The sequence below is a fragment of the Gouania willdenowi genome, chromosome 9 (assembly GCF_900634775.1).
Source record: "Gouania willdenowi chromosome 9, fGouWil2.1, whole genome shotgun sequence".
NCBI classification, from domain to species: Eukaryota; Metazoa; Chordata; class Actinopteri; order Blenniiformes; family Gobiesocidae; genus Gouania; species Gouania willdenowi.
Genome location: NC_041052.1, coordinates 16296776 through 16322438, shown reverse-complemented (window position 1 = coordinate 16322438; position 25663 = coordinate 16296776). Strand labels below are relative to the sequence as shown.

Genomic DNA, 25663 nt, shown 5'->3' with positions numbered 1-25663 from the left:
TCAAAGAACTTTGTGATGGGGTGGGACCAGGGTTCTCACCAGCTCTGTTGAGCATAGTGGCCCCTGTCATTGTAATTTTGTACCCCTATGGAGCGCTCAGTTTTCAGCTACGTAGGGGAGATTTTCTGTTGTTTTTTTCCTTTTTTTAATCAGCACCATCATAATAATTGCCATGGACCACGGACATGGTTACCTCGCTAAGCCCTCTCTGCTCTACGGCAGAGATGGACCCTCCTAACCACTGGCAAGGACTGTCCTCAGTGCACCCCAAAATGGGGACTAGACCACAACAGTTGGTGCCAGGGGTCGGTGTTCTTTTATCCATCTTTAAGGATTTTTTTTTTTTTTTTTTTTTTTTTGGCTCTAGTGGCCTTTATATGACAGTTGCTTGACAGGAAGGGGGTTAGAGAGAGCAGGGAATGACACGCAGGAAAGGGTCCCAGGCCGGGAATCGAACCTGGACCCGCTGCAGGTGAGGAACTATAGCCTCTGTACATGGGGCGGGCGCTCAACCCACTGAGCTAAACACCGCCCCCTTTTATCCATCTTTTATCCATCCTCCGTTTATTTAGATTCCGACATGCTGACTCTAGTAGATGAGCTAAAGCAGAGGCATGTTGTTGCCCCCAATGGTCAGCAAAGAAGTGTGTGTGGCCCATAAACTGTATATGATGTGTAGACTGTGTGGATTTTTTTTTTTTTTTTAAAAGATGTCATGTTGATGACTTTATAATAGCTGTGTGGTTCTAGTATCAGACTGGTGGTGAAATTTTAAGTTTTTGCTCTTTTAAAAGTTCTGTGTATCATAAAAAGTTCAAAGTCACATCAATTTCAATTTAATAAATATGATAATTAATGAAATGTATCTTTTTTCTGTTTCAAAATTTCGTACCAATCTTGTGAGCCCAATGTCATGTATTTCCCACGCCTACTTCACAACCATCATAAGCTACATTAAGGACTCTTTCCTCATATGGAGAGTTTTAACTATCCTCGTGGGTTGACTGATGGGGACACTCACTCAGACTTGCTGGTGTTCAACTTATGGGCGTGGTCTAGAAACAGTCGTTCACACAGGAGTAGCACGGTGAGCAGGGCTAGAAGCAGAGAAGAAGAGATGAGTCACAATAAGTGGAACTGTTGCTAAACAATTAGCTTTGCATATCTGAAGTGATCTTACTTTCTTCCCCGGCCTGAGAGAGGAACTTCTCTGTGGTGAACAGAGGCTTCTTCTCGTCTAAGACCAGGCTCCAGAAGCTGGTGAATTTGGCTTCTGCAGAGACAAAGAGAGAAAAATGATGACATTCTAAAGCTCAAACTGACACTTCAACTCCTCCTATATCATTAACCCGCACCTGTTTGCGTTTCCAGCAGAGCAAGGCAACTCAGTAAAACTGAGGCAGCCACTCCTTCTGCCAGCAGAGCATGCTGGGAGTTCTGTGCTGCAGCTTTCTCCACAGTCTGAAGAAGCCAAGGCACCAAGCCTGAGGCCTGATTCAGAGTGTCACCTGTGGGACAAAGAGTGAAGCTTTAGTGAATAGATGATTCTCATATTTATTTATAAACAACAGCGTGCACTGACATCAACTCAGAGACACAAAACTCAATCAGCATTTTACTCCTGCTGTAAAGCATCATCAGAAACGACGTGCATACACAGAAGAGAGGGGCCGACCTTTGAAGGCTGCGAGCACGGCCTGTAGATAGACGTGACGGACCGCAGACGTGGAAGTCTTGAGGGTGAAAGCTTTCTTCAGCCAGTCGAGAAGAGCGGTGGGAACCTCCACAGTGAGGCGGCTGCTCCACTGTGACATCACAGACACAGCGTGCACTAAAGTGCCTTCATGAACTGAAAAACAGAAACCAGGTCAAGCCAAAAGGTTTGAGACACAAACACACCTCTGCCTCTGAAGTCTTTTAGTTTTAAAGTGACCAGTGAGCTTTAGATCTTTCCCTCATTCTTATCATTGGAAACATTTCTTACACGTTGGATATACTGTTTAAATTTAAATTTTATTCAAATTATGCATATTTTGCCCTTTTTACTATATATTTGTGTATGTTTTAGGATATTTAACAGTTTGATTCTATCTTCTTACTGTTAATGTAGTAAACTTACTGCATTCTACTACAGTTAAAATGAGTCATGGCTGTACTTTAATTTTAAGATGACGTTACAGTTAATATTCACTATTATTTACTCTTCTTTTTTCTAAGTTAATGCGATGACCATAGAATCAGCACTGTTCTTTTTCCAATTGATTCTAATCCACAAATACATACATAAAACATGCTGTATATACATGAAACACTCATAATCCCGCCCCAAAGTCATGTTTTACAGTGTACACAAACACTCCCATTCACACCTTCTTGCTGTAAATACGGGATGAACATGACGCTGACGGCAGAGCTTAGAGTTTGGCTGGAGGTTCCAGACACGGCGTGATGGCTGCAGCTGGCAATGCCTGTAGAAAGACAGTAAAGACTTCAGAAACAACTAACACTCGAACACGCAGAGGATAAAAACTCAAGAGCGCGCTCACCTGACAGCACGCTCATCTTCTGAGCGACGACTGTGAGTTTCCCCTCAGACCCTAGAAACACAAATAGCATTCAGCAGAGGAAGCTATGTCCGAGTAAGCAACTGAATTCAAGTACACTAACAAAGTGTTTAGACTCCTTTAATGAACAATAACAGATCAGTGTGCTACATCACAGCTAGTCTAAGAAGATAATGGAAGATGAAAGCTCGCTCACCTCCGAGGATCTTGAAAAGATGTGTGACAATGTCCTGCACGGCGGTGGCGTCGCTGCACTGTCGGGTCAGATTCTGCATGGCCTCCACGGCCTCCTCCATCAGCTGAGCATTGTTGGCTTTAAGCTGACCTGAAACACACAAACAACAGTAAATGCCTGACAGCTTAGACTTTCACCCACAACCTATCTTAATTATTTCAGCAAAAGTGGACAAAATACATTATGGTTATCATTAAATATATAATCATTATTACTATTATATCATATATTACATTAGTTATACATTTTATCTTTATCAAATTATTATGACAACTATCATTATCATATCCCTCATCGTTTTTATCCATCATTAACGCGTTACTATGTTTTTATATTCCTGTAATCTATGAATCTGTATTAGTGTGTTTATCATGTTAAACTTCATTTCAATGTCACTCTTTTGTTACACATTAAATCCTTCCAGGATCAGTTCTGCTCTTACTTGCTACTGCCTTCCCGATGTCCATGGCATACTGACTGAGGTCCAAAGTCACGGCTGACAGCAGGCAGGAGACGGCTAAAAAGATACAGAGACACTCACATTAGATCAACTGCAGCCTCAGAGTCTTTAAACAAGACCGGTAAGGCATTTTAAAACATAAATTCTCACACAAAAACAGATTTGTCAACAGCTCACACTCAACTCAGTGTTAAGACATGCTACGCCAGCTAAGTTTGAAGCTTTAGGATTTAAGTAAATTGGTTTTCTCACTGAACTTGCCAAGCTGAAACCCTAATCAATGTTAATAGGTTATCATATCTTAAAGGTATAATCTGGATCAAACGAGTATGAATCGGCCTAGATCACGGTATCCCAGGAGTAAAATCTAGCCTTTTGCCACTTTAAACCCAGGTATAGTCCGGAATATTGATCTAGTATGGAATGTTACACTGAAGCAAACAATTGACCCAAAGCACAAAGCCTGGACAGGTTTCTCACTCTTCATGGCATTCTCGGGGCTGCGGAGCATCGTCTTCTGCATGGTGGGAAGCAGCAGCTCCTTGAAATCTGAGTGGGAAACGTGTCTCAGCAGAGAGCCGCTGTGGTCCACAATGTGCTGCTGTGGTTTGGTTTTGCTCATGAGGACTGATTTAATGTAAAGGTCCAACGCAGCGCTCTGAAACACAGCAGCAGGAGGAGGAGGAGGAAGAGCAGGTGAGCCGCTGAGTGTTTGAATCACTTCCTGAGCAGGAGAGGAGATGCAGGACGATGCTCACCTTGTGCTTCTCAATCGTAGCTTTGTCTTTCTGAGCCAAGCAGAAGTCCAAGCACACACCGAGCAGGACCAGAGTGGTCGGGTTCTGGTCCAGAGTCAGCAGGGCACTCATGTACTCGTCCACAAGACCGTCCTTCTGCAAAACACATTATTAAACACCAACTTACTCAACATGGCCGTTTTCTAATGCTAACCCCAACTGTTGGTTTAAATGTCTCATCCTCTAAAATGTACACGGCAATGATGACGTCATTGTATCATAATATTTTCAAAGCTGAGTAATCGTTCCTTACTGTTTCATGATTTGGGACCCATTTTTTCAAAAAAGGTTAGAATGAAATCAGTCGGGAAGAAATTAAGGATTAAGATCATTTCAAATTCTTCAATTATTTTTTTTTCATTTAATTTTAAAAATGTTTTATTTAAAATTGTTAATTTTTTTATTATTATTTAAAATTTAAAAGCGCTGCTTTTGACTGAAAAAAAACTGATGCTCAGACTCATCTCACTGAATATATCACTTAATGCTAATGCCAACTATCAGTTTGGTAATGGTCTCTTTTGAAGCAGCAGTGATTACATCATTATTAATTAAGAGGAAATTATTATTTACGTAAATAAATAGTGGCAAATCATTCCTAGCACTGGGAACATCCAGTCAGTGTAATTGTTCCTTACCTGCTTCCAGAGCTGACTGAGACGCCTCAGGATCGACTTCTGAGCCGTGGTTTTGGCTCCTCCGACCACTTCAGCCACGAGGAGGCTTTGGACTTCCACCTGAGGGACAGAGCAGGACTTTGAGGTGGGATTGAACCATAACGTGCCTTTAACTGATTAAAGGAAGATGTTCCTGTGCTGACCATTTTCTTCCAGGTGGGTCCTTGTCTTTTCTCCGGGGCTGAAAACACGCTGTGCACCAACAAACAGGTCCAAGACAGGCCGGTGAAGGCTGCAGAGCCGGTGCATTTACTGCAGAGAGACAAACATTTACATGTCCCCCTTTTTCCTGAACAGCACGCAGAGTACTTTAATTCGGGGGTTCTTAACTCCTGGATTAAAGCCCAAAAGCTGGTGTGAAACCTTTGTGACACTTGATTCGGTACCTGGGCTCTCCATTTTTGCTGAGGACTCCACTGTTGAGCAGGCAGTGAAGGAGGCTCGTAACCAGGATGTCAGGCTGAGTCTCAGCCAGCTGACCGATGACAGACAGCAGCTCTCTGCGTGAGGCAGCGTCCCTAAGAAGCACAAACATCACTGTGACCAAAACTGTGAGCTCGCCACTTTATGTGTGAGGACGGAATCCTACCGATATCTGTGTGGAGTGAGACAGAAGAGCTTGCACAGTCCTTTGACGGCCGGCTCTGGTAACTCTGAAGTAAGAGAGGAACAAAAATGTTATTAGTGAACGACAAATAAGCTTTAAATCCAATAAATTACACATTCTTCCACCTTTTGCTTTAATACACTGTTTCAGGTCTCCAAAGATCTCCTTGCGCTCTTTCACGCTGGCTGTGGTCACGTTCACAGCAAACCTCTTCAGTGTTTCTGAAACCTGAAGGAGAAGTAAGAGTTAGGAAAAGAAGAGCTCACGACAGCAATAACAACAATGAAACTAAAAGTTTTAACGACAAAAACATACATGAAGGTAATAAATCATTGCACCAAAACAAAAGCTTTGGTTATTTTTTTCATGTGAAATGATTGGTGTTGAAAAGATGAATATTGGAGACAACATTAAAAGAAAAGAAATTCAAGTAATTAAGGGTAAAAGGTCGGCCTGGGCAACATATCAGCAATATATATATATTTACCTCCAGTGCAGAAGAAACATGACGGACACACAGTTGCAGAGTTAAATGAACTGTTGACTTTGCATGGCTGGCTGAGGCTGATTGTACCCAGAGGAGATGTCCAGTTGTCTCCTAATATAACTCAGCTTTGTGAGTGGTGGAATCACTGAGACAGTCAACGCTGCTCGAAATAGTGCATTTATTTCAATTCTGTAACAACATTAACTCATAGGCTGCAAGCCATTTTCAGAGCAGCCAACCCCATGTTGCCAGGCATTTTAAATGGTTTCACTAATCTTTCAAGACCCAAAGAATATTGTGTGCTATGAAACCACCAAAAAAAAGATTAAACTCTTCTGTAGGGCTGTAGTCAACCAAGGAAATGGTTGGTCGACGAACCATTTCCTTCCTATGGCACATGGAGTGATTAGTCAACCAAAAATAATAAATAAGCGGAAAAAGAAAAAAGGAGAGAAATATTTAGTTTTGGCGTTTTGTGGTGCCGAATTGCTTTTAAACACAGAACATTTATTATATCAACCTTATCCAAGCTTTGACCAGAACCCGACAAAGCAAAAGCGAAAAATACAGGTCCGACAGACATTGGGTGTTGTGTTTAAACCCGTGCCCAACCTGAAACCCACAATTAAAACCTAATATTTCTTCATACAAAGGACATATTTACGTTTGATTTAGTGGTAAGCCTGCTTTTATTTGAAACTGTTAATGTCAACATCAGATCAGCGCACAGGGAAACAAACGCACGTCAAACACACAGGTGTGCAGTGTGCCAGCAGTGCCAGAAACAGCAGTGGATCTATTTACATAATCCACGTATCAATCAAATATATAGATAATTCATGTTCTTGTGTAGAAAAAGGATTGATATAACAGTGGATGCTTGTGTTTCAACCCTGTCCTAATACATTCCCTCTCTGCTGTGATCTGCTCTGAGGACAGTGTACTGCACTGACAGCTGAAGCACAACACTTTTTTGCAGCAGCAGCACAGCACTCACTCACAGCTGTTGCTGGACATAGAATCATGTTTAGGCATTAAATATATTATATTTGATATTTAATCCTTATCACCTATTTAATTACATTGCTTTTCTTTTACGGTATTGAAACTGCAACTACTGCTGGTCGACCAATGAAAATCTTGGTCGACCAATACAAAAAATACATATAATAATAATAGTAATGTCACTCCTGTTAAAGGAAATGACTTCTGGGTTTTTCATCAGTTTTCTCTGATCATGGAAAATCAGAACCTAGATGTTTTACTGAGGCTAACAAAGAAAAATATATGCACTTTTTAATGTGTTATATTAAAAAGTGCGTACAAAGTGTATACAAATACTGTGTGCATACATAGTTATAATATGCAGCGCTCTGTTGTAAACAAGACATCGTCTGAATGGGACTAAAACTGTATAAATAAAGTTCATAAATAAATAAAATACATATAATATGGATACTTGAAATTAAATCCCATTATTACCTCTGCCAAGCACGAAGCGCAGAGCGGAAGGTTGTTTTATCCCCCGTCTGTTAGCAAGACAACTTGAAAAGTTATGATCGGATTTGGATGAAATTTTCAGGTAAATTGATAAATGGGACAAGGAACGGGTGATTAAAATTTGGTCATGTTCTGGCTCCCAAAAGAAAAAAAAAATTAAAAAAAAAAAAAAAAAAAATATATATATATATATATATACACACACATCTCATTAATTTTCCCATCCACACTGTGGAATTTCTTGTTGATGATGTCACAGGTTCTCTCAGAGTCAACAGCTCAATTTTGAGTTGACAGGTTGTCATGGTAACACAGCTCAATGTTGACAGGTAGTCATTGTAATCCTGAGTTTTACCACATTACCATGGCAGGAGCGTGCTAGCTAAGCTTGAGCTTAGGGCTGGGCGATATATCGAATATACTCGATATATCGCAGCTTGTAGTCTGTGCGGTGTTGAAAATGACCATACCGTTAAACTCGGACTTTTTTTTTTTTTTTTAAATATCTTAGTGGCATTATGCACAAAATGTGCACTTAAATTTAGTGTTGTTTTGAAATGTCATCTTAATGACAACATGCACAAAAGGGCACTATTTGTTTTAAAATATTGTAGTGGCATTATGTACAAAAAGTGCACTTTAATTTTGTGTTTTGAAATGCCATGTGAGTTGCATCCTGCACTAATGTCTTGTTTTGAAATGTCTCTGTGACAATTTTGCACAGAACGTGCACTTTCTGTTGACAATTTTATGTTTGAGCCACTCACTGTTTAATAAACACAGTTATGTCAACTTTGACTTTGTTGTGATATCCCCTTTTTTGCATGAAAGTTTAAAATTGGCATATATTAATGCAGTATGATCAAGAATGTTTTAATGTAGACATATAGAATCATCATACTGGTGTGATTTTGTGCATCAAAGTGTTAATTCAAGGGTAATGCAAAATATCGAGATATATATCGTGTATCGTGACATGGCCTAAAAATATCGCGGTATTTATAAAAGGCCATATCGCCCAGCCCTACTTGAGCTGCTTGGCGGAGGTCTGCCCTCTTCAAGTGTTTTTCTAGTTTTCACTTGTTCTACAAATGATTTGTCATGATCATCTGATCTACATATATAGAACATTTATATGAAACTTTGCCTTTTATTTTTCACTGAATTGTGTTTGACCACTGCAATATTATACAGTGATATTGATATTGTGTTGCATAGTGAGGTCCATGTCAATGTCACCAATAACAGCACTCTGAAGCTGCTCCATGCTTTGTCTCCCTGACCATAAGACTGTACAAGAAGTGGGTTTTGGCAAGGATACATTATTATCACAATATATTGCAATATTCTACCCAGTTAATATCACAATTAAACGTAGAGATGAAAAATCAAGTTGCTGTATATGTCCATCAGAAGATATTAATCATTCAAAGGACAAACTGAGTCAAACCCATTTGCTTCAAAACATCCTATGTATTATAAGTGTTTTTGCACATTTTCACTGAAAAAAAAGAAAATGCAGTTGCACACTGCCATCATAAAATAAAGTGCAACAGAGTTATGAAAATAGAATGCCCATGCATACATAAATGTTGCAGGCATTACACACTGCAATCATAAAATCAAGCGCATCAAGTAACCAATGCAACACATTGAAAGCATTGTAATCAATGCAATATTGCACAAATTCACAAAAATAATGATTAACCCCCCCCCAAAAAAATAATATATTGTTTTAATTTAAAAAAAAAAAAAATCGATTTAAATCGGCACCCGAAAATCGCGATATATCGTGAAAACGGTTCTTTCACACCCCCTATGTACAACATTCTTATCTCACTGCACTATATAGTATATTGTACAGTTTTGCACCACTATGTATTTACTAATCTGACCTGCTTTTTCTTTCTATCTACCCATCTAAACACCTCTACCTAATACGCATCCCTGTTGTGTGATCATATTACTATGTATTTAGCAATTCATATTGTCCCCAAATATAAATATTCTGAGAATCATTGTTAAATTTCCATCTTCCTATAATCAATAAGCATTTCTCAGAGTAAATTAGTCCTTCAAAAGGAGTTAGAGTGAGCTATTACTAATTCCAGCGAATGAATAACAGTGAATTTGTAAATACATTAACTTCAGTTAAAGAGAGTGACTCAGTAATGTTCTTTAGAGACTAATATTATATGACAGAGGTTTACCACTGACTGAGGAGAGATAAACCTCAGCAGTTTCACGTCCACTGGGTTCGTTCCAATGAGGCTAACATAGTAGCATGGTGCTAACGGCCTTTTGGTCTCCGACCTGGAGCTTCTCACACGGACTGAGCGGAGCTGAACCGGAGCTCAGTTGCTCCTCGGCCCGGTGTGTGTTACACTGACGGGCCGTAACTACACATGGAAGACATCAAGACAGATTTTAGTCACACAGACCTGCGTGTCCGCCGCCATGTTGCCGGTCTTCAGGCAGGAAGAAATTCTCAACGTCATTTCCAGGTCAAATAAAACAACTACGTCATTCTTCTTATATCGTAATGTCTGTTATATGAAAATAAATGTACTCAAAATGAGTTTTGATAAAATATAATTTTTTTTTAAAAAAAAAACCCTGAAATCTACCAAAACTACAGAAATATTTCTACTCAAATTTGATTTTTGTTACAAAAGAAAAAAATAAAATATACAGATATATACAGTTCCCTTTCAGTCGATTCACTAGGTACAACACATATAGTATGGGATATCACGCCCCCACGTGGCCTATTGAAGAAATCTCTAATCACGCCTTTTAAGGAAGATGATGTGTGATTACGTAAGTGAGGCATAAAGATGCGCTGGCCTCGTGTCCACAGCGTCACTTCCACCGGATGTTGATAATAACTCCGTCTTGTATGATGGCCCTCCACCCTTGTGATTCTTTGGTTTTAATAGGTAGAATTGATTTTTGTCTCCATTTAGATTCAGTTTTGGGTTCACATTAGTTAAATCTTCAATTCTTTCACTCTTATTTAACTTCTTTTTTTTTTTTTGCCCTTGGTCTTATTTACACTACAGTAGGTCGACTGAAATTACTTTTATTCATATTAACCTTTATTATTTTCCTGCCAACAGAGGGAGCTCCAACAAACCTCATACCAGACAGACAGAAAGATTTCGAAGATCAACAAAAACATTTATTCAAAAACTAAATTAAGCAGGAATGAGTCTGTTTACATTGCAGAGAAAGAGTGGGTATTAAAATGTCTAACACTTTATTGATAGAGAACGTGCTGAGAACGTCTGTTTTAGCTATCATTTTCATTTCATTCATTCAGACAACTTTTTTCTTAAAATTTGCTGAAAAAAGTTGCCTCAATTAATAAAACTTTAACAAATTATTTAAAAAAAGAGGACAAAATGATTTTTCTGTGAGTTTCCCCGTGGGTCGTTAGTTCAGATGGTAGTAAGTAATAAAAACTGAGTGGTTAATCAGGAAGAGGACATTCGTCTTAAAATCTGAGAAACTGATTGATGCATCTGGGAACGATCCACGTTTAGTGATTTTGGTGAATAATGTTGCAAACTAACTATGTACAAAACCAACCAAGAGCGGGCATTAAAATGTCTAGAATCAGGAAGTCAAACATAAAAAACCAACACAAGTTTATTGTCTCAGATAGGAGGAGAACATTTGTTTTGTCTGTTGTTACATTCCGTCAGTTTCCTCCCATCTTTTCCATATTTACAGTCAATGACATTCACAAACTCCAGTGAACTGGTTTCATGGTGTCCTTCCATTCGAAGCAGCAGTTGAGCGAGGACTGGTACCATTTCAACAGGACGATTACACCACAATTCTACAATTTCATTTAGCAGAAGCTTTTGCCTCAAGTGACGTACAAAGCAAGCAATAATTTAGACTGGAGGAAAAACCCTTAGTAAGTGACACTAATGACACATAGCGGCTCTCCCATGGCCCGGGGACGTGTAACGTTTAAAGAAGCGGGCTTGTAAGCGTCACCAGTTTTAATCCAAACTGGGACCATCACTGTGGGATGTTGAGCAAGTCCCTTAAGCCTTACTGTTTGCGTCGTTTTGGAGAAAAGCGTCTGCTAAAATGAAATTGTAATCTTGTAACTGTAATAAATATCAGCCCACAGCGAGCAGTTCGACTCCACGTTTTTTCCTTCAACGTTCCTCCTTCATGGAACTGTACAATAAATAATAATTCCCACAATGACGATGACCACCAAAACTCCAACGGCGATGAACGCGATCTTCATCTTACTGTTGCCACTTTTCATCTTCTGCTTCACCTGGTTGGTGCGTTTTTCAAACATTCCGCTCTGTGGACCAAACAAAGGATTATAAGACAGGAGAAACCATCTCATTATGCAGGATAATGTAGGATTCATGCACAGTGATGCACTGACACTGGATCATTTCCAACCAGTGAGATCAGTAATTACATATATATAGGTATTAATTATCCAAGTAGAAGGATTTACGATATTTTTTTTTAACATAATAAATGGCAAAGTAAATCTAATAAACTGTAAAACCAACAAAAAGTAGTTTATACATTATATTTTTGTTTTATGTTGTTATGTAGTCTGATAGCTTTGGGTTCAAACCTTCTTTTATTCTGTTTCTGATCATATTTTATTGTAGCTTCTGATTTATTCTGTGGTTTCTCTGTTTGTGTTTCTCCCAGTCTCTGTTTATATGCATCCTTCTTGTTTGTTTAGTATCCCCTGTTCTGTCTGTGTGTAGGTACAGACAGAACATGCCTGGATCTTTCACTTGTGTCCGCTCACACGTGAAGCCCATCTTCCTGATTCCTGTGCTTAAACCCTGCGTGCTTGCTGGCACATTGTCTTAGATCGTCTCTCATCATGTCTTCGAGATACTTTCTGAGTTCCTCAGATTTGCTTCCAGGTGTTCTTTTGGTTTCCTGTAACTTTGGATATGGAGTACTTTGGATACTCCAACCCCTACTCCAACACTTCACCTATACCTCCCTGATACGATCAATGTCTAACAAAACTAAGTGCATTAGTCAATAACAAGTGTCGCCTTTGAGAATGATTAACCATTAAGGCAGATTTAACATGCAGCTAATTAACTGGAAAATCAAGGACTGAAAAACGTAGTCTTTAACGCTTTCATGGCAGTGGCTGATTCATATTCCTTCAAAATAATAATATTATAATTGCATCTTTCCAGGTGAGTGATAAGGAAACCTAAAGATGAAACTTTCCATTCAATGTATTACAAATGTTAATGTTCCGTCCCTCGCTGAGACTAAAGGAACTCCATATCAGAGACCAGACCCGCATGTTTGGGTTAGCTTAGCACGTAGCAGGGTCAAGGGTAAAGTGATGGGCCTATGTTGCCAGGTCCACTTATCAGTTCAAATTGTCTCATTGAATAAGTAAAAAAAGGTTTGTCAGCGACTCCAAGCAGATAAATTATTAGTACCCTAAATATTGTGAATCCCTAATGACCACTGCGGACCAGGGACACCCTACAAGCAGTTGCTTTATGGTTCTTGGTCCAAATCCTTGCTGTTGTTGCAAAGTTTGATTATCTAAAATTAAATGTAACATCATAACAGAAACCCTGTATCCATTGTAGTTATTATTCTGTGTCCATTTTTATGTTGTTTTGAGTCTGATCAGGTGCTTCTGCTTCTAGATTTGGTGTTTTTAAATCCATCCTTGTGCCTGTCTGTTTTCACAGTTCTCTGTAAAAGTGTCATGTAACAGAATCCGGTGGGGCAATGTGGGAACGCTGTGACCTGCCGGCCGACCCCGAGACGGACGCTGGCCTCCTGGCATGTCCTGGACACTCTCTGTGGTACCCAGAGAGACCAGCTCTCCTCATTCATCTTAGCAAACAATAGGAAATACCTTTCTAAACATAGCCTCATAAAACACAATCAGGATGTAAATTGTACATTTGCTTTCCTCTGCCGCTCCACCTAAGGTTTATTTTTAGGTCTCACCGTGACCTTTAATAGCTAGTAATCCTGGTGCTGCCTGTACAGGCCAGACTTTCATAAACAACACTTCCTGCTGGGATGTTAGGTTTCCCAGCTTCTCTGGAACTCCTCTCACCTTTTCCAGCAGCTCATTGGCTCGATCCTCGAGGTCGCCCAGTTTGCCCTCCCTCTCCTTAGCCTTGTTGAGGTTGTCCAGCATGATGACCTTCACCTCCTCCACCTCCTCCTGGGTCTGCTGTAGGCTCTTCCTACCATTTTCCTGCACACATTACAACACACAAAGCGGTTAATTCCTGGGACATGATGGACTAGATTTCTGCTCTTTGGGTGTTACCACAGGAATCTTTATATGAGAGAAAAGTGAATCTGTCCATGATTTTATTGATGATTTTAAATTGTTTTTTTTTTTTTTTGCCGACTTTAATGTTTTCATAGATTTTAAGCTGTTGTATGTTTTCTGTTGCATTTTTTGATCATGTAAAGCACATTCCTTGTGTACGAAATGAGCAATACAAATACATTTGCCTTGCCTCGTCTTCTTGCCTTGTTGAAAGAGTCACACATGAAACATGATACAGCAGATTTTCAAGTTTTGGGATAAACAACTGATCTCAGTTATCTCTGAACCATCAACCCTAACAAGTCCAGAGCAAGTATGTAGGCCACTTTATCCATGCCAGGTTTAGTTTGTGAAGTCTAAAAAACAAGGCGTTTCACTCAATAGTACGAAGCCTAACAGTAACTTTTACTAGTAGGGATGCACAATAATCATTAGTTGACTAACGTAAACACACCCTTACAATATAGTCCCTCACATAACAGCCAACCCAGCCTCAGCCCGACAGAACACGACCCGAATGAAGCTGATGTCTCTTAAGCCCAAACCTGTTTCACCAGACACATCCCGAGTAATGGTCCAACGCAAGTTGCTTTAACATCCGCTTTATTTACTAGCTCCTCCTTCTGCGTGCACTATAAATATAATAAGCAGCTTCGTGTAACGCTACAGACGGTACATGAGTCTTTCTCACGCTAATTGAAACACAATCACCTGACCATATATTTATCGTGCAGCGTCCGAACCCTGACCTGTGGTGTAACGATCAAAATAAGCCAGAACCAGACCAAGCCCGTACGGTCAAAGAATTCAAGCTTTACCACATAATACAATTTAAACTAATAAGTTGACCTGATGACATTGCACCTTTGATTAACTTTGGGAGTGGCTAAACAGTGGCTTCCCTAAAAAACTGCTTTTATAGGACTGTCCTGTCAAAGTGAAATGACTGAATGTACAAACCAGAAATAAATCCTCTATTAAGGACAGGGTCCCCTGCACTGGTATGTGGACTCTAACCCTAAAGTTTTAAAGTTTATAAAAAATCCATGTATTTTATTTTCATCTATATTCCTGTCATTTTGTTTTGAAAAGGCATCCTTCTGCTTTTGTGCTTGATTGCCCATACTTATACTCAGTGGGGGAGCGGTGATGTATTTGCTGAGCAGTTTGTGTGCAAGCAACACAAGCGCACACACCCCCACACAAAAGCTTTTTTTCTGAGAGTCTGTGCAGTGGCTGTTACAATTCCTTCCAAAACACTGTTTTAGATGTTGAAGATGTTTTCTAGAGATGTGCCGATACCCTTTTCTTTAAACATGTAGAAGTACTCTGATTCGTGTACTCTCTGACACAAATGAATGAATAGCTATTGACGCCAATACAGCTGCTATGTTTTCTTAGACAATAATTAGGTTTCATCACATTGCTAATTATTTAAATTAACATTTTGTCCTTCCAGATGGATACAATTATCGGTATTGAGACACTACTATTCATTTCCCCACCTCTGGTCTTCCTCTAAGACTGTCTATTTGTGCAGTAGCTGTTTCATATTCCTTCGTTTTTGGCCGTCTTTTTCAGGGGTGGATCTTGCTTTTACTTTAATGTGTGCAACAGCACTGAAAATGAGGGTAATTTTAAAGTAAAAAATAAATCAATCACGGTTTCAATCACAAAAAAGCAGCGTGGTAAAGAAAGTCAGAGTGTTTTTAAGGCTTCATGTACTCTCTAGGCCGAGGTCAGCGAGACAGCGGATGTTCATACAGCGTTTCACCTCAAAGTCATTTGTCGCCTGTCAGCTTTCTCCTTCACATTTTACCCTCGGAGCCGTCAGAGGAAACCAGCATCTTAAATACTGACAGAAACAGGAAGCCAGCGCTCAACACATCACTGGTACTTTTTGGTCTACAGCAGCTAGAAGACCAAAGAGTTAAGAACTTGGTTATTGTGCTTATGTAGGGTTTTCTGGTATCTGTACTTCACTTTATTGTTTTTTTTCTTCTAACAACTTTTTACTTTAGCACAAATAGCTTTAACTTCTACTCACAATAATTCCATGCTGAAAATTGCCTCACTACTTTCTACAACTCTACAAAGAAATCATGACGTGAACGCCAACTGCTGTAGAAGCTGAGTGGCAAGGTTCAATTTATTGTGTTGAAAGGAGGACATCTAGGTGGAATTTTGGCACATTTGACACTATCTGTGGTATCTGGCAATGCACAGCAGGCGGGCTTACTATGTTAGAGGCTTCAAATGCTGACACATCGATACAAGGAATTGGTAAATGAGCTAGAAACAGATGAACAGATAAGAAACAGAAATCTGGACAACATCCGAATATTGCAGCAACACATCATTAGTAGGGTAAAAACTAACCTGCAGTGGTGAGTAGTGCATAAGAATGATGAAGTAAACATGTGATTATCTTTTCCAGTATTTACATTAACAAGTGTGCATAGATGTACATTTAAATTAAATAATATACGTGTTTGTACATTCACAGTTACAATTTAGTTCCAGGGTTATTTCATTGCAACAGGTCTGACACTCTTTGACTGTTTAGCGTTCATTAGAGTAACAACCTGGGGGAAGAAACGGTTCTTATGATGGGTAGTTTTGGCATTGATATGAATTACTGTATATTGTTATCATCACACTAGAAAATTAGTTTACGAGTTGCTGCAAACAACAATTTACTTACTTGACAAGAAATGGGCCAAACAAATTCGGTCCGGATGTTGTCCAGATTTTTGCCTCATAGATCCTGGTTGAGCTTTGCTAGCCACAACTTGTGAGATTGTTCTCCCTGATTTGTTATGAATTTTGGCAATCTATAAAATTCCAACTGTGTCTCACTGTTTGACCGACTGGTACAGCCAAAAACACGGTAATAGTTCACTATTTTGTTTAGAAATTCGGGATTTTCTTGTCTGCGTGCTGTTTCTAGACCTGCTGCTTTATCTCCAAAATGGCGTTGATGACGCAATGGATGAAATCACTCTATAGTCAAATTAGTGCTCTGTAATTCAATATAAAAAGTGGACGCACGGTTAGAAAAAACTTTGTCATGCACATACACGTTACAGTTAACTGCAGCAGCAACAGTGTACTACTGAATCAGGAAAACATTAGAATTAGGGGCTGAGAAACCCGGTGTAATGATGCTCGGGGTGAGATTTTAGACTGTGACCAATAGAAAACCATCTTAACATTTAAATGTAAAGATGTAATTAGTTGAGGTAGTTGAAGATATCTTGAACTAAAGTTTAAACTTGGCAAAATGACGTTTAAAGTATCGCTAATGACGTACTATGAAAAGCTGTAAGGCGCTTCATGGTGCATGATGCTTTGATGCATAGGCCACTGTTGCTTTTGTATAAGTAGCATACGTGCTACTGTCGTTGACTTCCGGGTAAATGAAAAGATGTAATCATTGCAAACGAATCACTCCATGAGGATCATTAACTCCTGTTAGGAGCTTTAACAGTAAAATTGGTGAACATGAGTACATTTTTATACACGGAATACATAATGATAATTTGATGGAGATTTTTTGTCTGTTTGAGCAAAAGCGAAGCTATATTTTTGTTGTAAATATTGTATTGCAGACAAATGTAACTGAGCTGGGTGAAGTTAAAAGTGAAACACACCAAGGAAAACACTCTCACGCTGCCTTTGTTGTATTTCTTCAAAAATCCAATCTGCATTTAAACTGACAGGTCAAAGTCATTCTGTCTGAAATGGGTGCAGTGCTAACCGATCTTAGAATTCTTTGCTTTGAGTCGAACATGTACTTAAGCACATCTTTAACCTGTGATGCCTAAATGATGCCTCCTCTGCTTTTTTTGTCCACATTTTGAAGAAAACACAGTGTTGGTAGAGTTTCACTTTTCCTCAGAGAGCAAAGGAGCCTCAGAGTGGGCACATTGAACCAAACAATAGGCCCAGTTTAAAGCCTAATACACAGGAAGTGCTGCCCACTGCGGCTCCTCTCCTCACTTCCTTCCTGCCTGCAGTCACATTACAAGGGCTGCCAACTTTGGCCGTCTAGTCGACTAATTGGTCGATGCCGTTGTGGTCAACCAAGATTTTCAATGGTCGACTAGCAGTGGTATCAGTTTCAATACCGTAAAAAAAAAGAAAAAAAAGCAATGCACTTATATAGATGATAAGGATTAAATATAAAATATAATATATTTAATGCCTAAACACGATTCTATGTCCAGCTGTGAGTGCTGCACTGCAAAAAAAAAAAGTGTTGTGCTTCAGCTGTCAGAGCAGATCACAGCAGAGAGCGGACAAATTAAGACAGGCTTGAAACACAAGCATCCGCTGTTAAATCAATCATTTTTCTACACAAGAACATGAATTATCCTTATATTTGATACGTGGATTATGTAAATAGATCCTCTGCTGTCTCTGGCACCGCGGGCACACTGCACACCTGTGTGTGTTTGACGTGCGGTTGTTTCCCTGTGTGCTGATCTGATGTTAACATTAACAGTTTCAAATAAAAGCAGGCTTACCACTAAATCAAATGTAAATTTGTATGAGGAAAAAACAGGTTTTAATTGTCGGTTTCAGGTTGGGCTCTGATATAAATACCCAATGTCTGTAGGACCTGTAGGTTTCACTTTTGCTTTGTCGGGTTCTGGTCAAAGCTTGAATAAAGTTCATATCATGAATGGTCTGTGTTTAAAAGCAAATCAGCACCACAAAACGCCAAAACTAAATATTTGTCTCTCTTTTTCTCCGTTTTTTTTTTTTGGTCGACTAATCGCTACATGTGCCATAGTCTTGGTTGACCAACCATTTCCTTGGTTGACTACAGCCCTAGAAACAAGTACAACCTGATGGCCCGCATTTCTCGCATATACACACATACATCTATCTTTCACTTTCACTTTTTTCAATCTTTTGGTACTTTCCGCACAACCCCTACTTCCCCATTTCATTCATCGTGCTTTCCATGATTTCAGTTTTAGTTCAAACTCTTCTGCTTTGAACGAATGGAAACTGACTCTTACGATGTGTTATTTAAGGAAGTGGTTCCTAACTACTACAGTTTTTTAAACCTGATTTATATCAAAATATCAATCCATTTTAAATATTATAAAATCAAAAACAACGAATGATGCGGGCAGAAAATGAATGAATGAAACTGCCAATAATTGATAACAGTATGTCACAGTTTTTTATTGCAAAAAAAACCAAGAAACATATCAAATGATAAAAAAAGCATTCAAACATTACTTTCATTATGATTATCAATAATAAAAGATTAAAAAGGTATTTAGTAAAGTTGGCTGTGGAAAAATTAAGTAGTATGATACAAGAAAGAACAAAATGGTTCTGTGGAGTTTTTGTTGTCGTTTTATGTATTTTTGGTGTCCTTTAGTATGTTTCTGTTGCCATTTTGTGAGTTTTTCTTGTAGTTTTGTGTGTTTTTCTTATCATTTTGTGTGTTTTTCCCCCGTACTGTGGGTAAGATCATCAAAAGGAAGATGTTACAGCATGTTTCTACAAGATGTAGTGTGTCTGAGATGAAGCGAAGAAACAATGGTGCATGATGTGCAAAGCACGTAAAAAGGGACACGTCTCTATGTTTACATGAAAGAACCAATGGCGTTCATGTCCAGTGATGACTCGGGTCAATTTACTTCCATTAACAACTTTGACTCTGTGAAAATACCAGTAAATTGTTGGGAAGTCATTTTAGTTTTTGGGGCGTATATGCAAGAAATCACAGTAAGAATGAAATAAAAACACGTACATGCATGCCTCTACGGGACTAAACATTCCTCAATGCAATGCGTGACATGATTTCTAAAGCAAAACCAAAAGTGTTCGGCACCTCAAAACAACTGGGAGTGTTCAGAACAAAAGACGCTGTCGGTCGGACCAGACCAATGACTCTCCTCAGTTTCACCACCCACATATGTTGTGCAAGTCAGGTGTTGCTACACCCACCACTCAAGCAAATTTCCCCTTTTCTGATGGAATGTCAAACTTTTTTGTGCCTTGTATGCGTGTAAACAAACTAAGCGTTCCTTGTTTACGTCACTTCTGCGCTTTTTAGGCCGTAGACAATTTGTAACAAAAATCCTTGGTTTATAATAAGTGCACATTGTGTTGGTGGTGGCACAGACACTTGAAGGGTGTCCTGATCCGATATCAGCAAACAAATTTGGATGCTATCGGCCCGCATCTAGAATCTCTCATATAATATACACTGTTTTTTATTGGATTTATTGATGTTATTTTTCAGGATCTTCTCATTTATTTTTAGTTTATTGTCGAACATTCTTTAAGGTTAGAATTTACGAAGTGTCTATAGTTTCAGACCCGAACCTCAGACAAACCTGACTATAGTTCCGGCACTTCATGCGCAGTTCCGTTACTGCCAGACCTTTTCCACATAAGCGTAATGTATCTTGTGAGGATGGCCAAGTTGTGTAAGGCGCTAGGCTCAAGGATTTTTCCTTCCGCTGATGTAGGTTTGAATCCCACTTCTGACGTATTTTTTTATACACATTTAACATGGCAAATTTCACCTTTAAAAAAACATATACCAAAAAAAAAAGGGTATTTCCTGGGTTAGGGTTAAAATAAAACTGAAGCAACTATAGCTAGAAGGACACGGGTGGGTTAGGGTTGCGGACGCATGCGCACAGGGAGTGCCGGAACTATAGTCAGGTTTGTCTGAGGTTCGGGTCCGGACCAATAGCAACAGGCTAGAATTTATGTAACCCAGTGGTTAATAATGTCTGAGTAACATCACTTGATCAAGCCTTTTGTAATATTCCACACTACAACATAAGTAATAAAAGTATGATTGATACGCTGATCAATATCCGCCAGTAGAAAACATTGTATTGGGACACCCGTACTATATAAACCTTCCCAGGGATTTCCAGAGTCCAGAGGACACCCTGATTGGCTGCCAGTTCGTAAAAAAGGTCACACACACAACATACACACTCACATGTATTCATGTTGTCTAAGGTTTAGAGACTCCATTGAACCAAACATACTTGTTTCCAGTCCATCTGAATCAATTTTGTCTAGTATGACTGGGTTACTACTGAGGTCTTAAAAGAATCATCACAACATCACACATAGATGTGTCGTTTGGGTGTAGACACATCTGTGTTCTAAAGTTTGTTTCTATTCTGTGTCATTTATTGGTTCATTCATCTTTTTTCACCTCCTTTATCATCACCAGTGTTAAAGCACAGGCAGTTTAGAGATTCACATCAACTCAATAAAACCTCACAAGCATGAGGACAACATGCAAACTGCACACAGAACGGTTTCAGTGTGTCCACAGTCACACGGGGAATCTAAGCCAGGCCATTCCTGCTGCAAAGCACCACTACTAATCACTAAACCACGTGCTGAGCCATCCTGCTTCGTGCACACAATTATTTGTTTACTTATTTATTCAACAGAAGGTGCTTCAGTAATGATTTATTTGTACACAAAAAAACACAACAAAAACTACATGAATGTAGTAGAAGTTATACCAAGATTTCCCAAGATTTGAACATCTCACAGAGCACTGTTCAATCCATCATTCGGAAATGGAAAGAGTATGGCACCACTGCGAACTTACCAAGACACGGCCGTCCACCTAAACTAACAGATGGAACAAGGAGAGCACTGGTCAGAAAGGCAACCAAGTGCCCCAAGATGACTCTGGAGGAGCTGCGAAGTACTGCCGCTGAGCTGAGAGAATCTGTACATGGGACAACTATCAGTCGTACTCTACACAAATCTGGCCTTTATGGACGAGTGGCAAGAAGAAAGCCATTATTGAAAGGAGGCCATAAGAAATCCCGTTTGGAGTTTGCCAGAAGTCTTATGGGGGACACAGCTACCATGTGGAAGAAGGTGCTTTGGTCAGATGAGACAAAAATTGAACTTTTTGACCCAAATGCAAAACGTTGTGTATGGCGCAAACCTAACACTGCTCATCGTTCTGAGTGCACCATCCCCAGTGTCAAATAAGGTGGGGGGAGCATCATGCTTTGGGGCTGCTTTTCTTCAGCAGGGACTGGGAAGGTTGTAAGAATAGCTAGGAAGATGGATGAAGCCAAATACAGCGACATTTTGGAGGAAAACCTGCTGGAGTCAGCAAGAGAATTGAGGCTGGGGCGAAGATTCACCTTCCAGCAGGACAATGACCCTAAATTCTAAGCTAAATCTACAATGGAATGGTTTAAAACAAAACATATTCATGTGTTAGAATGGCCCAGTCAAAGTCCAGACCTAAATCCAATAGAAAATCTGTGGAAAGACCTGAAAACTAATTTGACAGAGCTGGAGTTGTTTTGTAAAGAGGAATGGGCTAAACTTCCTGTCTCTAGATGTGCAAATCTTGTAGAGTCGTACCCCCAAAAGAATTGCTGCTGTTATTGCAGCAAAAGGGGGTTCCACAAAGTATTAACTCATGCTGTATGAATACGTGTGAATGCCCAACTTTTCGGTTTTCTATTTTTTGAAAAATAACAGAATCATGTATCGTTTTGCTTTCACTTCACAGTTGTCTGTTACTTGTGTGTGAACTTTCAGTAAAAAAATCAAAATAAAATCTTTATGTTTATGGTTGTAAACACGACAAAATATGCAAAAGTTCAAGGTGTATTAGTACTTTCGAGAGGTACTGTATATGTAAACAAAACAAATATATATATATATATATATATGTACCTGTTTCTATTTATTGAAATAAAAAACATAAACATAAATAAAAAACTGTACTTATTATCAAGCCATCTATCTTTGTATTTATTTACTTTAATTAATTTAGATACATTTCTGAAAAAAAGAGATATGCTACATAATATGATTATTAATATTATTAATTCATTCATCTATTTATTAGTTCATAAACTCCATCGCTTAAGATCACACATGTTAAAAAAAAAAAAAAAAAAAAGTATAGAAGTGTGAATTAAATGTTAATTACAATTATTATTACATTATTGGTAAAGCAAATGTTTTTAAAACACTGGAACAAACACGTGGGTTGTATTTATTGTTATATATATTTATTTATTACTATAGTGTTATAGTTATGGGTGTCAAAATGAGGTTGATTTGTTTTGTAAACATAAAGTAATTCTTTCCTCCTTCAGGGACTGACATTGATTATAAAGGTCACACTAAAACTACAGCTTTAAATCTCTTATGTTAATAAAGTCTGTGAATTTATTTAACCCACTTTTTTAGCCTCGGTGTAAACTTACCATGACTGTCGGTGCTGTCAGTGGATCCACAACACACGCATTGACTCCTATCAGCTCTACTGGAAAAACCACATACCAGTCCGACAACTGGTTCGCGTCCAGACACTGTCTGTACTGTCTGTACACAGACGGTCCAATAAAGTCCGAGTCTGTTAAAGTATGAGTTTGTTCCGCACCGACCAGTGTCTGTGTCTGTCTGTGAGTCACTTCACCCAACTGGGACTTTAACCTGTGAGACGTTCACGGTCCGTCCGGACAAGGTCTGGCTCCACCCATCAAAATTTAATATACAGACGCCTCATCAACTGACACCGCCTGTTGGAGCTGACGTATTGGCGCAGCCGCCATCTTGGATGGGTCTCCAATGCACCTGCCCTACCTTTATTTATACTGAGGATGGTATACCACCAATTACAATAATCATCATAACTTCCCAATTTATTTATTTATTTATTTTTTTAATCACACGGTTAAGTTTGTTACAAAAACCTGAGGCTTAGTTACAATACAGGACGCAGTCAAACATTGAAATATACGTGGTTTCATGCTAAATGACTTTGTATTATGCTCCAACAAAGACAAGGTAGGCTATGGCATAATGATAAATGTATAATAAATTATAAGAATATATTAATAAGAGAAAAAAGTTGAGTGAGGAATGAGAGAAGAGAGCTAACACACACACACACACGCAACGCACAAACACACACACACACACACACACACACCACACACGCACACACACACACCACACACCACACACCTTCTGTAACATATACTGTACATACTCCCATTTACACTTTACCAGCTCAGGCCTGGAAAGGTTTCTTATTCATAATATCACTGCCAGCACCATGACTATGAGAAAGAGAGAAAAGAAAGGCTGTGTGTGTGTGCGTGTGTGTGTGTGTGTGTGTGTGTGCGTGTGTATTTATTTATTTATTTATTTATAACATATAAAAAGAAGCAATGGAGAGATTTTGATATGACCAGAGCCATGATGCTCACAGTTGTATGGGACATATCAAATAGCCTACAATTACTCACATCATCTCTAGAGGTTGACCGATATACAGTATCAGCCGGCCGATATATCGGGCCGATATATGGACTTGTAGGTGAAATTCCCCTGAATTCTTTAAAGCTCATATCCATAGTTTCTGAGAAATCTTTTGAACGATATTTAACTGGTCTTTTACTATGGTCTACTGCTGATGGTCATTCATATACATTAATGTATATAAGTCCCTCCTTCGTCCTATAGACCCCTATACAAATGGAAATGAGCACCGTGATCGCCAAGCCAATAGGCTTTGACTTCCTGTTTTTGAGACTGTCAATCAAAGCGAATGCGGAACTGCACAAAAACAAGGCCACGCGTCACATCATCAAACAGGTAAATCTGATTTAGGCTCTAACCTGACCCATAGATCTATATCAATGTGACCGGTGCCACCTTGTTATGTTCCATGATGCACATGTGGAAAAGTAGAGGCGTGGCTTCTGGTAAATTGGGAGAGGCAGTGGGAGGAAGTGGAGCAGTTTAGGGCGGGGCATTGAGACGTTTCTCAGAAACGTGAAGCAGATGTAAGATATACAGGAGCTTGACAATGTAGAGCTTTGTATGTTAACGTCCAAGAAGCATTGTTACAGCAAAGAAACAAAACATCCAAACACAAATGTCCTCACTTTTTGTGCCAAGTTTATATAGTATTTCAAACAAATTATCCAAAACATTTGTCTCACGGTCAAGCTGTCTCGTTCCATTGGCGCAGAGAACTATGGGTAAATAAATGAGTGTGTAATGAGTGCATATCGTCTTTCACAATGATGCAATGTATGAAATAATCTGATTGTTCGACTCTTCTCGTGGAGGTTTTCCAGAATGACTGCAGAGCTGTGTGTGCTGCTGGGCCTCTTCAGTCCAGGGTGTTTCCCACTTTGGTGGACTACGCAGCATTTTAACAAGGGCGTCTGCTCCTCTACCCTGTGAGTTCACTCTCTATCTCCAAAGTGGTTTCATGTGTGTCTTACTTGTTTCATGCAGAAGAATTTCATCACATAATTCAACTCTTTTTGAAGGCCCGGCCAAACAATAGCCCTCTTGTCACGCTCCACAGTCTGTTGGAGGATTTACATGTGATTTGACGACAGCCATGGTCTAAACTGTGAAATGTGTGACATCACAGGAAGACCAACGTGTCTTTGTCTCTTCAGCAGAGTGTTTCCTTGTGGCACGCGGCTGATAAAAAGCTGGCAAACGTACAGCAGTACTTTAACGGCAGCAATGAAAATTCTTTCCAATTCGTCCAACATGTGAGACACAACATGAGGCAGACGGATACTTTAGATCGGACAAGGGCAACAGGCTTACCCCCCACTACACATGTGGTTGTAGCAAGACTGCTGACCATGTGAGAGTTGGTGGTTTGCACCGTATATACTGTATGTATTTCTCCAGGAGCTTGTGTTGGTTCTAGCCCTTCCCTGGAATATAAAGTAGGTGTCAACAGATGGTACACACAAAAAAATGAATTCTTAAAACACACAAAACTACAAGAAAAACACACAAATTGACTAAAAAAAAATACACAAACTATCAGAAAAGACACAAAACAACAATGATGCACAGTTTTCAAAATAACTCTCACAAAATGACAACAAAAACTCACTAAATGACAACAAAAACTCACAAAATGACAACAAAAACTCACAAAATGACTCCAAAAACACACAAAATGACTGCAAACA

At 39.2% G+C, this 25663-nt stretch overlaps 2 protein-coding genes across 2 annotated transcripts in view; both read right to left on the bottom strand.

Annotated features, from left to right (window-relative positions):
* Positions 1-9826, bottom strand: part of gcn1 (GCN1 activator of EIF2AK4) — a 35582-nt gene extending 25756 nt beyond the window's left edge. Inside the window, exons 1-16 of the mRNA XM_028458308.1 lie at positions 9769-9826; positions 5466-5568; positions 5323-5386; positions 5120-5251; positions 4877-4985; positions 4695-4793; positions 4018-4152; positions 3740-3917; positions 3242-3316; positions 2761-2889; positions 2547-2597; positions 2370-2468; positions 1676-1849; positions 1356-1508; positions 1181-1273; positions 1022-1097 (exon numbers count right to left, since the gene is read on the bottom strand). Of these exons, the coding sequence (XP_028314109.1) occupies positions 1022-1097; positions 1181-1273; positions 1356-1508; positions 1676-1849; positions 2370-2468; positions 2547-2597; positions 2761-2889; positions 3242-3316; positions 3740-3917; positions 4018-4152; positions 4695-4793; positions 4877-4985; positions 5120-5251; positions 5323-5386; positions 5466-5568; positions 9769-9825 (1727 nt within the window). The 5' untranslated portion in view covers position 9826. The remainder of the gene's footprint in view (positions 1-1021; positions 1098-1180; positions 1274-1355; positions 1509-1675; positions 1850-2369; positions 2469-2546; positions 2598-2760; positions 2890-3241; positions 3317-3739; positions 3918-4017; positions 4153-4694; positions 4794-4876; positions 4986-5119; positions 5252-5322; positions 5387-5465; positions 5569-9768) is intronic.
* A 1127-nt stretch (positions 9827-10953) lies between these two features.
* On the bottom strand, positions 10954-23171 carry vamp5 (vesicle-associated membrane protein 5). The gene is made up of 3 exons (XM_028457687.1): positions 22913-23171; positions 13434-13577; positions 10954-11660 (listed from the first exon to the last, which is right to left on the bottom strand). Exons 1-3 carry the CDS (start codon positions 22913-22915, stop codon positions 11517-11519), a joined length of 291 nt encoding a protein of 96 aa, XP_028313488.1. The 5' UTR covers positions 22916-23171; the 3' UTR covers positions 10954-11516.
* Between the last annotated feature and the right edge of the window lie 2492 nt (positions 23172-25663).

Excerpts from the sequence above, each read along its gene's own strand:
- vamp5 (XM_028457687.1), bottom strand. Across the intron at positions 11,661-13,433 it reads CCAATGAGCTGCTGGAAAAG|AGCGGAATGTTTGAAAAACG; the intron begins GTGAGAGGAGTT and ends TTTGGTCCACAG.